The sequence below is a fragment of the Ictalurus furcatus genome, chromosome 25, assembly GCF_023375685.1.
Source record: "Ictalurus furcatus strain D&B chromosome 25, Billie_1.0, whole genome shotgun sequence".
Classification (NCBI taxonomy): Eukaryota; Metazoa; Chordata; class Actinopteri; order Siluriformes; family Ictaluridae; genus Ictalurus; species Ictalurus furcatus.
This window is the reverse complement of record NC_071279.1, coordinates 8,641,203-8,653,385: the sequence shown is the minus strand read 5'-3', so window position 1 is coordinate 8,653,385 and position 12,183 is coordinate 8,641,203. Positions and strand designations below refer to the sequence as shown.

At 38.1% G+C, this 12,183-nt stretch overlaps 1 protein-coding gene across 1 annotated transcript; it reads left to right on the top strand.

The window, feature by feature from the left end:
• The first annotated feature begins 889 nt into the window (after nt 1–889).
• On the top strand, nt 890–10,924 carry rp1l1b (rp1 like 1b). The gene has a single exon (XM_053614890.1). The coding sequence runs from the start codon at nt 1,148–1,150 to the stop codon at nt 10,922–10,924; it is 9,777 nt and encodes a 3,258-aa protein (XP_053470865.1). The 5' UTR covers nt 890–1,147.
• The last annotated feature ends 1,259 nt before the right edge of the window (nt 10,925–12,183 follow it).

Below are 12,183 nucleotides of genomic sequence, written 5' to 3'. Positions count from 1 at the left end.
ATCCTTTTTCCTGGTTGCTAATCTAACCTTTTTTCCACATCTAAAATGCTGTACTCTGTTTCAGGTCGACAGCGTTCAGAATCTCTTACAGGGCCCCAGTATCTTGGTTTGTGTGGGTCGTGAACCCTTCCACCCACATTTATTGGACAGTTTCCAGAAAAATTCTGAAGATAAACTTCCAAAACTTATCTTGAAGTCACAGTCCAGTACCTGCAATGAGGATCAAGGGTACAAGAAAAATGGTATGTTAATTAATATTTTGAATGAAAGCATTTTCTGATCAGAAATCAGAAATGGGATATTTATGGTACAATTAATGTTGCTTAGTTGAAAAGCTGGTCTTTTAGTGTCTAAATTAAAAGGTAAAACTTAAAAGGTTATTTGTATGGATATGGAAATGGAAATGCATTGCAGTCTGAACCGTTCTCACATTTGATATGTTATATGTCTATTATTGTATAAAACATAATCTGAATGTTAATGAATATCATACAGTTATTTACTATTCACCAAAAATATAATTCACCCAGTTGCCAAATGCCAGAACATATAGTCTTGGCAACTGTTGTTTTGTTTAAAAAAAAAAAAAAAAAAAATCCTCTTCCTTTTGAAAAATAAATAAAAGTACAGTTCAGTTAAGCAAGTAGTCCACAGTATGTTGTCTTTTGCCAGTGTTGGCAAGCTGACTACTTTACTAAGAGCTTATTAGAGTTACAGTACTGAAGAATGATCAAAATGAGTGAAAATGCATGCAAAAGGTAATAATACATTCTATGAGTGCCATTTTGAGTTTAATTATTTTTTCAGACATACAACATTTTCTTAAGAAGTGAAAAATTATTGGTAAACCCATTTTAAAATTCAGTGATTTCTCCCATGGAGAGAATAATGATCCAGTAAAAGTTGGTGACACACGTAGAGGACAGTCCTTCATCCAGAAAAGGATATTTGCACTTAATAGTTAAATTGTATTCCTTTAATCCACAGTGGTTTTTGCACCCAACATTTCAAACATGAAATAATTTCAAATACCATAAATCCTCACACCTATATTTACTGTCATATTTGTCTTTCATTTATAGTCAACTTTGGACTAAAATCCAAGAAAAGCGTTCCACCAGGCCCTTTTCCTAAAGCCAGAGGGAATATGCTGGATGATGACATCGAGAAGCGGGTGCTTGTCAATAAAGATGGTAGCTTGTCAATGGAGATGAAAGTACGGTTTCGACTGCTAAATGACGAGACATTGCACTGCTCTACTGAAATTAAGAAATCCTCATGCACTTTTAATGTGTCCTTTCCGGGACAAGACAATGTGTACTATCCCCAATGTGGCCATGGTGAAAGTTGTTCAGAGGCAGAGTCCCTGTCTGCTAGTGAAGCTGATGATGTTTACATTACCAAACTTTACCAGAAGCATTTGGAGGCGCCACACTGTCAACACTGCTGCACTCACTGTCAGGAGTATGACATTTGGAAAAATCCAGCCCATAGTGAACAGGAATCTCTGAGACACATTGGGTCCACTAGCTCAAGTGCACCATCACATAAAATAAAATGCAAAAAGGGATCTGTCGACAGTGTGCATACCACGTCATGTGAGGAATACACTGAGCAGGTAGTAGAAAAGGCAACCTGCATTCAGCAGACTGTTGGGGAGGGGGACAAGGGTGACACCACAGTTCAATACTGTACCATTAGTCGTTGCTCTAGTCGTAGTGAAGTGTATTCAGTTTCTGCAAAGGCAAAGAAAGCAGGCTATACTGATGAGAAGTATGGAAAAAATGAAAGCATTCATGGATTTGCTGAAGAGGAGAAAAGACCTGTTCCATCTAAAGATTTAAAGCAAGATCAGATGAGTGTCCCGATTACCCAGGTTTCAACAGAAGATGAAAGGCCTTTATCAGTTGAAACCAATTCCTCAGATATCCTGGCATCTCTTAAAGAGGATGAAGATAATGAGGAAACTGATCTCTCTCCAAGTAATTCCAGAGCATCCCAAAGTAGTAAGGAGAATGATGAACAAACCAAAAATGCTGTAGTGAGCTCATATTCATTCATACCTTGTAAGCCACTGGGATCTCCAAAGCAGTCATTATCACATAGGACATCAAGCACCGCTTCATGTTGTTCGGTGAAATCAAAAACCCTCAGAAAGTTTGTAGTCACAGAAACACAGGAAAATGTGAACCGAGATAAAAACAATACACCGTCATCTACACCACATAGGTGTCAACATAAAGAATCAACAGATGACACAACTGAAGAGAAATTGGAGGCAATTAATCAATCAGAAGATATCTTAGATGAAACTGATGTCCTTGATACAGAAACTGACGTGAGAGCTCAAAAATCAGTATCTGATTTGTCAAAAACATGTGATGATACTTCAGATTATACTATAGAACGTTCTCAAACAAATGAAAAGGGAAGATCAAGTGCCATGTCTACACCACCAAATCCACATGCAGACTTAACTATATCCAATACTTGTGTTGTAACTGAACAAGAATTTGGGAATTTGAAAGATCCAACTGTAGGACATGCAAAAAACAAAACTGAAGAATCAGCTGACGTCACTCATGAAGAGAAAGTAGCAATTGCCATGTCACCTAAATCAAATGTTTCAGCAAGATCAAGCAGGTCCAGATTGTCAGAGGTGGCATGTAAAGAAAGAAAGACAGCTGAACTACAAAAAGGGGAAAGTGCCCAGAGTGTAATGTCTGTACATTCCAATGCATCTACAATCTCAAAACAGTCAACAGTTTCAGAACTACTAGATAATGAGACTGAAGACCAGACAGAGGAGGTAATGCCTTGTGCGTTGTCAAAGATATCAAGATCATCAAAAATGTCAGACCTGGAGACCTCTGAGTTAAGAGAAATGGAAGACCAAATAGAAGACAGATCTCCTAGCATCATGTTTGTAAAATCTAGTATATCAGAATCCACTCCTGTAAAACTTGTGAAAGTACAGTCGTCTGAAAGTCTAACAAGTTCTTTGTCAACCAACATATCAGTTGAATCAATAACATCAAAAATATCAGAAGGAACACCAGTAGACATGGATAATAGACTGTTAATGGAGCGAGTACCAACTGCCATGTCTGCTAAATCTGATGTTTCTATAAAATCTAAAACATCAAATATTTTGGACATCAGCCCTCATGATAGTAATGTAGCAGAAGAGGCAACAGAGGACCGTGCTCCAAGCACAAAGTCAAATAAGTCCAATACCTCATCAAGGTCAAATGCATCAAAGATTTCACTAGTGGCCACAGAAGAAGCAGATGTTGTAGAGGAGAAAAGGTTAAAAAGACCCTCAAGTGTCATGTCTTCTAAATCTGATGTTTCTGTAAAATCTAAAACATCAAATATTTTGGACATCAGCCCTCATGATAGTAATGTAGTAGAAGAGGCAACAGAGGACCGTGCTCCAAGCGCAAAGTCAAATAAGTCCAATACCTCATCAAGGTCAAATGCATCAAAGATTTCACTAGTGGCCCCTGAAGAAGCAGATGTTGTAGAGGAGAAAAGGTTAAAAAGACCCTCAAGTGTCATGTCCTCTAAATCTGATGTTTCTGTAAAATCTAAAACATCAAATATTTTGGACATCAGCCCTCATGATAGTAATGTAGTAGAAGAGGCACCAGAGGACCGTGCTCCAAGCGCAAAGTCCAATAAGTCCAATACCTCATCAAGGTCAAATGCATCGAAGATTTCACTAGTGGCCCCTGAAGAAGCAGATGTTGTAGAGGAGAAAAGGTTAAAAAGACCCTCAAGTGTCATGTCTTCTAAATCTGATGTTTCTGTAAAATCTAAAACATCAAATATTTTGGACATCAGCCCTCATGATAGTAATGTAGTAGAAGAGGCACCAGAGGACCGTGCTCCAAGCGCAAAGTCCAATAAGTCCAATACCTCATCAAGGTCAAATGCATCGAAGATTTCACTAGTGGCCCCTGAAGAAGCAGATGTTGTAGAGGAGAAAAGGTTAAAAAGCCCCTCAAGTGTCAGGTCTTCTAAATCTGCTGCTTCTCTAAGATCAACAAAATCCAAACTGAGAGATGAAAAAGATGATATTACAGCTGAAAAGACAGAGCAATTGCAAGACAGATACATAACAAGGGTTATGCCTTCTAAACCCAGTGATTCAGAACTATCTAAGAAAACTAAAACTTTTGAGGCTACACTGGACAAGTCTGGTGATTTTGAAGACAACTCAGAAGAGCAGGCTCCTAGCACAATGGCCACGATGTCAAATACCCCTACAAAATCAAACAAGTCAGAAATGTTAGAAATGGGTATGGGGGAAAAAGAGGAAAGACCTCTAACTGCAACATCTTCAAAATCCAAAAAATCAGAAAAATGTATGATTTCAGAAGCAGTACAAGCATGTGACCATTCAGAAGAGAGACCAGCAGGCATTATATCCAGTACATCAGTTAAATCTAAGAGGTCAGTAGTTTCTGATGCCCCATGTGAACATGAGGAGGAAGAAACAAAACAAACTGGTAGAAAATCTCAAAATGCATTGTCAGTAAGATCTCAAAGATCTAGAGAGTCAAAAGCATCAGAGGCTTCTAGAACAAACACTGGCAATGAAGACAATAGAGAACGAGCACAAAGCGCCATGTCTTGTATATCCATTCTTTCAGATAGATCTAACCTTGCACCTGATGGGGTAGATAATACAGGATCAACTGAAGATTTACTTAAGGAAACTGAAAGTGCATATGAGGAAACAAAAGATGACAGGGCTGCAAGTGCTATGTCTTCTAAATCTCAAATGTCCTCTCTATCCAACAAGTCCAAAGACGTAACCCAGGAAAGAGCACCAACCTCTATGTCAGAAAAATCTAAGGTTTCTATAAAACCTAAAAACTCAAAGATGGACCAATCTAAGGATGAAGGTGAAGAAAAGCATGAAAGAATTTCCATTTCAGCTTCACCCAACTTCAGTATGTCTGCAAGATCTAAAAAGAATGAATCTTTAGCAGTTGTATCTCCTGCAGAAATGGAAAATCAACATACAGAGAGAACTCTAAGTGCCATGTCTGGAAAATCAAATACATCTAAAACATCAAAGAAAAAGAAGGAAGAATTGGTAGAAAGATCTCCTAGTGCACTCTCTGCTAAATCTAACACCTCAGTCAGATCAAAGGAGTCAGATACACAATCAAACAGGCCAATGGACAAAATACATCATATCACCATTTCTCCTAAATCTAGTACTTCTGCCAAAGATGAAAAACTTGACTTTTCTATAATATCAAATAATTCTCCAAAGGTTGATGTCAAATCTGAGAAAACCTGGGATATGTCTGACATGTCTCCCAAATCCAGTGTATCATCTAGATCGGTGAAATCTAATATTTCAGCTTTGGATGGTGGACAGACTGTCGGTGTAAGTTTGAATGAAAAATCTGATAGTGTGCTGTCTGGTTTAAAGATATCTATGACAGAAAACTTAAATAATGCTTATAATGAAGGGAGGGCTTCCAGTGCTTTGTCTAAAAAATCTAATACCAGTTCAGTGCACCACACTTCTGAAAGAGTTTTAACTCCAGCAAGCACTTCAGTATCCATTGGGATTGTAGATGAATATGATGTTGATTATGCTGAAGAGGACAACAGTGTTTCTCTGGCCTCAGTAAATTCTACTCCACAATTAAAGTCAAAAACTGATGTGTATTGCAAAGATTCATCAAAAATGATTGAAAACAAAAATCAGCAATGCATGCAAACACCAGATGACAGAGCTAAAAGTTCATTGACAGCAGAGACAATTGTCTCAGACAAATCCAAGGAATCTGAATGTACTCACAAGAACTGTTCCCAGCCAGTAACAGACAATGAGATGGCAAACAATAAATCTATAAAAAAGAACACAAAGAAATCTTCCAGTCGCAGTTTGTGTAGCAGGTCTGCTCATTCAGATTTTGATTCATCTAAAACTAAAGACAGAAATTCTCCAGCAGTGACTGACAGACCAAAAAGTAATATGTCCAATACAATGTTACATTTGGAAGTAAATGGACAAAGTGCTAATGCTAAATGTAACAGTGTAGGTGAGCGTTCAAAAAGCAATCTATCAAGTGATGAGGAAGAGATTTCAAGGCTGCATTCAACAGCTGTGCTTATTACCTCAGTTTCAACAGATAACGAGCCTGTTATTTCCGTTGATGTCTCTAATCGTCGATCATCTCCCTCAAATGAAAATGCCAACAAATTGAATACAACCAGAGATTTAAATGTATGTGGTAGAACCTGTAATGGGTCCTTGGTTTCTACAGATTGTAGTAGGGACGTCAGTGATAACAAAAGTGAAAAAAACAGTAACTCCAGTTGCAGACACAGCAGCAGCTCTATGACACAGGAGGTAGATAATAACTCCTCTGAGTTAGTCCCATCTATCTTACCTAGCTCTTCTCCTACTGAAGTAGTGAATGAATGGTTGAAGAAAATTCCACTAGATAGTGATTTATATGATGTTGGGGATGAATTCCATGAGAACTGTGAGGAAGAAGAACTATTAAAGATGTCAGGAAAAGTGACACAGTATGAAAGAGGGAAGGGAAGTGAGGGAGATACTGATGCAGCTGTGCTCAGGCCACAAAATGAACAACTAGGAGTTGAAGAAATTGAGAATAATGAGAGCAAAGTAGGTGACGTGAAGGAAACTGCCAAAGACGTGGCGGTTGTAGAAAACATTCAACCCTGCACTTTTCCTGATGTCCCTTCTTCTGTCCAACTTATGAGAATTTTACTTAGTCCCAAACTTGACAGATGTAATAGTTTACCAGAGGTATCTCCTGTGTATGGAAGAAAACTTAGCACGTCAGCAAGAGGATTTTTAGACAGCCTTGTAAACCTTCAGTTGCTAGATTTGGATCCGAATGATGTAAATGGCAAAGCTGAAAAGTACAATGATCTCATGGACACGCTTCAGTCCCTTTGGCTTTGTGACACTTCTGACAGAGTGGCCATCACACAGAAAAGCAAATTTAACAATCAACAGTTTAAGGATGAAGAATTCAATGTCAAGCCATCCTCAGGGGTAGATATTACCAGTAGCTCCCAAGACTCTGGAACAAGCAGTGTTAATGAGAGCACAGTGACTCAAAAATCTCGAACAAATATAGAGGGTGAAGACATTGAGATACTGACAAAGGTACATGAGATTGATAAAACAGAGACAGTTTTTGAAGGGATAGAAACGAAATCTGATTCAGCTACCCCAGATATTGCAAGTCGGGTCCAGTGGACACCAGAGAATGAGGCAGAAGAAAATTTGCAAGACAGCAACATTCTTTCAGCTGTCTCAGATTTCACAATAAGAAACGATTATAGTCCAAGAGAACCACCTGACACAGTATCCATATCAAACAAGAGCTCTGGAAATGACAGTAATGCTAATCAAAAGCTAACTGATCATGAGGAAGACACAAGTTCAGAATCCCCATCATTAGAGCAAATGGCTCAGTTAACAGAAAAGGTTTCACAAGATCCTGATCCTGTTTGGGTTCTGAATCTCTTAAATAAAATAGAAAAGCAGTTTATGACACATTATATCACTGCAATGGCTGAATTTAAGGTACGTTGGAACTTAAATGACAATGAGCAGCTTGATGCCATGATATGTGAATTAAGAGATGAAGTCCATAAAAGAATACAAGCCAGCATAAACAATGAACTCAGAAAATTTCAGGGTCATACAGGAAGACCTAGACCACCAAAAGAAACCATGTCACGTGAATCAAGTATTTTAACCGAACAAAGGCGCAGGCGTCTAAAAGTACATCTCAACCAGTCCATAGATACAGGATCAGGAATACTGATGAATGATTTAGGTAATCAAGGAAATGATGATGAATACTGCCCATGTGACACTTGCATGAAAAAGAAAACGTCATCAAAGCCTGCATTAGCAATGGAGGTCTTAAATTTTGCTCCACATGCTCCACTGATGACAGACTTTGATTTGAGAAAAATTCTCAATTTTAAAAGAAAAGCTCCCTCAAATAGCAAAGAAAATGTGAAGGAAACTGACATTGAGGATGCTTCTAATACACAACCAAATAAATCTGAACAACAGAACAATGATCAGCCAATGAGAGAGGGCAATAATACCTCTAGGGCTCTTGAACAAGAAAGCCCTATAGTTGGTGGGGAGCTTGGGGACCATGTGGAATTAAGAAATGGAACTAATGCAGATCCAACTACAGAAGATGAAAATGCTCAGAGTGGACTAGCAGATATGGTAACTGAAATTAAAATAACAGAGGCTGTGGAGGAAGTTTGTGATGAACTGCCTGAGGGACAAGAGTCTGTGGAAGATGAAACTGTAAGAGAAGAGCACACACTAGAAGCTGGAACTGCAAAAGATAATATGGCAATTGAGGTTGGTACAGTTGGAGAACATGAAGTAACTGAAGGAGAATCAACAGGGGGAAAAGGGACTGAAGTTCAAACATCAGATGCTGAAACAGGAGATGAGACAGCTGAAGATAAAACATTAGACAAAAAAGAGTCAATGGGAGAAAGTACAAGTGAAGACAATGAGGCTGCAGAAGGGGACATTTCTGAATCTGAACCTGAGGAAGAAGGAGAAATACCTGATGAGGAAAAAGAGAAGCATGAGGATGCTAAAACTGAAACTACATGGAAGAACATGCTAGTGAAACCTGATATAGCAGTAGAGGCAGAATCAACTAAAGGGGATGCAGCTGGGAAAGAAGTAGCTACAATTGCAACAGAGGAGCCAAAAATAAAGTCTGAAATAATAGAGGATGTAAAAGAAGCTGAACATAAATCAGATGGAATAATGTATCTAGAAGATGGAACAGATGAAGAAGATGATACTGCAGAGGCAGAGAAAAGTGAAAGTACAGATAATGAAGAAACAGATGAGAAGAACGAGTCAGCTGAGGAAGATGTATCTATAAAGAAAACAAGCAAAGAGAGTGGTGAAGATGACTTATTCGATGAGGAAATGATCAGTGAACCTGAAGAAGATGGAGATATAACTGATCATGAGTCTGCAGAAGAGGCTAATCCAATCAACAATGAATCAGAAAAAGGAGAAACAGACAATGATGAATTAGATGCTGAAGGAAAGACAACCAAAACTGAAACAGCAGCAGATGAAGAACTAGCTGATAATGAAACAGCTGAATATAGAGAAAACTTTTATGATGGTGCATTAGATAGAACAGAGATAATTAAAGTCAAGACTGCAGAAATTGGAGAAACAAATAATAATGTAACAACCAAAGATGGAGAGATGTCTGTAGACAAAGTTGCAGATGTTGGAGAAACGAGTGAAGCTAACGCAGCAGAAGACAATGATTATGAAAGTGCAGAAGATGCAGAAACAAGTAAAGCTCAAACAGCAGAAAATACATCAGATGATGAAACAGCAGAAAATGGAGAAACACCTAAAGCTAAAATCTCTGAAGATGGAGAGGTAACTGATGATGAAATTGCTAACGATGCAGGAGCAGCTGATGGAGTGACAGGTGACACTGAAACAGCAGATGATAGAGATACAGATGATGATGAAATATCAGAAATTGAAGAAATGTTTTGTAATGAAACAGTAGATAATGGAGTCACAGCTAAAGCCAAGAATATGAAGCCACATAATATGAAGAAAGCCACAGAATATGAAGAAACACATGACGATGGAACATCAGAAGATGGAGACTCTGCTGGAGCTGTAGTGGCAGATAATGAAGAGACAGCTGAAGCAACAGAAGAAAGCGAAAATAATAATGATGATGAAAGCACAGAAGAGCCAGAGGGGGCTAAAACTAAAGTAGCAGAAGAGACAGTTGATAGTGAAATAATTGAAGCTGGAGAAGCACATACTAAAGCTTTAAAGCAGTTTGTTGGAGACAAAATGAACATTGACAATGTACAGAAAACTGAAGGTGAACAAACAAATGATGAAAATGCAAATGATGAAACTGCAGAAGATACAGAGATGGATAGAAATCAAAGTGAAGAAGATGGTGAAACAGCTGATGATGAAGCAGACATTGGAGAAATAGCTGATGATGGAAGAGCAGAACATGGAGAAACACCAAATAACAATACAGCTAATGATGGAACAGCAGAGAAGTATGGCATGGAAGAGGTTGATGAGACAACTGAAGCTGAAACAGCAGAGGATGGAGAAAAAGATGATGATGGAAGAACAGACGGACAGATAGGTGATGAAGTAACTGATGATGAAGCAATCACTGGAACTGAAAATGAAGAGAATGAAGAGACAGCTGAGGCTGAAACAGGAGAAGATATAGAAACAGCTGATAATGGAACAATAGAAGATGGAGATACAGCTGATGAGAGAAAAGCAGAAGATGAAGAGCTTTCTGAAAATGAAATAGCACAGAATGGAGAAATTGCTAAAGGAAGAATAGAAGTGTATGACCAAACAGATGATATTGAAAGTTTAGAAAATGGAGAAACAGCTGGAGAAGTGAATGGAGAAACACATGAAAAAAACACTGATGAAGCAGTCATCAATTCTCACAATGTTAAAACAAAACAAAACTCAGAGATGATGAGTATAAATCAAGATGCAGAGATGTTGGAAAGTAACAGATATAATGTAAATATCTATTCGGTAAACAATAGAGAGTCAGATGAAGGAGGAGATGAAGCTGAGGATGAAACTGAACCTATTGTTGAAACAGATGAAAGAGCTTTTTATCAAGGGCTAAAAATTCCTGCTATGCAGTCTACAAAATGGTCACTGCATAAAGATGTCCATGCTGATGAAAGGACAATAGCACCATTTGATTCTGCTGTGAAAATGTACCCAGCTTCTGAGGATGGGGAAGATGCTGATGGTGAAGAGTCAGAAACTGAAGTACACAACAAGGGTGGCAGTGTTGAAAATGAGGAAGACGGTTAAGATTCTGTCACTGGAACTTCAGTGGATAACAATAAAGAGGAAGTGAAGTGCAAATATTTCACGAATTGTGTGTGGAGGAAAAAAAGGAGATTTTACTGTAGAACAGGAGAACTAGAAAGATAGAACCAGAGAGATAACTTGATCAGATTGATAAGTAAGTCATCCATCATTTTTCAGGCAGTTTCACTGTAATAGGTTCTTTCTGATTAGTTGAGAAGCCAGAAAAATTTCATGCTGAAAAACTAAATGTATGACACTGCAAGCTCGGTTAAAGAGAACCAATACGCACAAAAGGTGACAGTGTCTGTGTATACTGAAAACTAAAAAAAAAAAAAAAGTTATTCCGTATTATGCACTTTATTCTTTAATATTTGCACAACATTTTAAGAAATTTTAACATTGAACAAGGGAACATTTTCCTTTTGTGATTACAATAAGATAATTGTATTTAAAATTTTAATATTGAGCTGCATTAACTTATTTATATATATAATATTTTGCAATAGGAAGTACATTATGTTTGCTACACAACTAACAATAATATATCCCTATGGGGAATTAATTAACTATGCACAATAACTATGTGCTATCATAGGCACAGGCTCATCGAAACTGTATAGTTGAAAACTGGAAAAAGTGATTATTTTTTTCTAATCTGTCCAGTTTGAGTGAGTCTGAGCCCATGATAGCCTCAGATTACTGTTCTTGGCTGACAGGAGTGGAACCCAATGTGGTCTTCTGCTATTGTAGCTCATCCTGTAGTTTGATGTTTTGCGCATGCTGAGATGCTTTTCTGCTCACCACAGTTGTAAAGAGTGATTATTTTAGTTACTATATCCTTCCTAGTAGCTCTAACCAATCTGGCCATTTTCCTCTGACCTCCCTTATCAACAAAGCATTTCTACCCACAGAACTGTCACTGATTCAGTGTTCCCTTTGAAAGGGAACTCAACGTTGCATGAGCTTCATGCTGTGGGAAGCGTCCTCGTGGGTGACCGGTATCTGAAGCTTGTGTGAAATCATACCTATTTATAGGCCTGCCATGGTCAGGTGACGTGGCAATTAAGCATGTTGAGTGATTATAAAAATTTCAGCTGTGAACCACACCGTCAGCCTTATTATCTTTAGTGAGACTGCATGGCGGTCGTTTTGTGTGAATGCCTGCAAAAAGACTCTTCATTTCCTCTGTATTTAAAAAAAAATCTCTTTACATTTCTGTCTCTTTAAAAAAGAAAAAGAGAAAAGTATGAGTGAGAGAG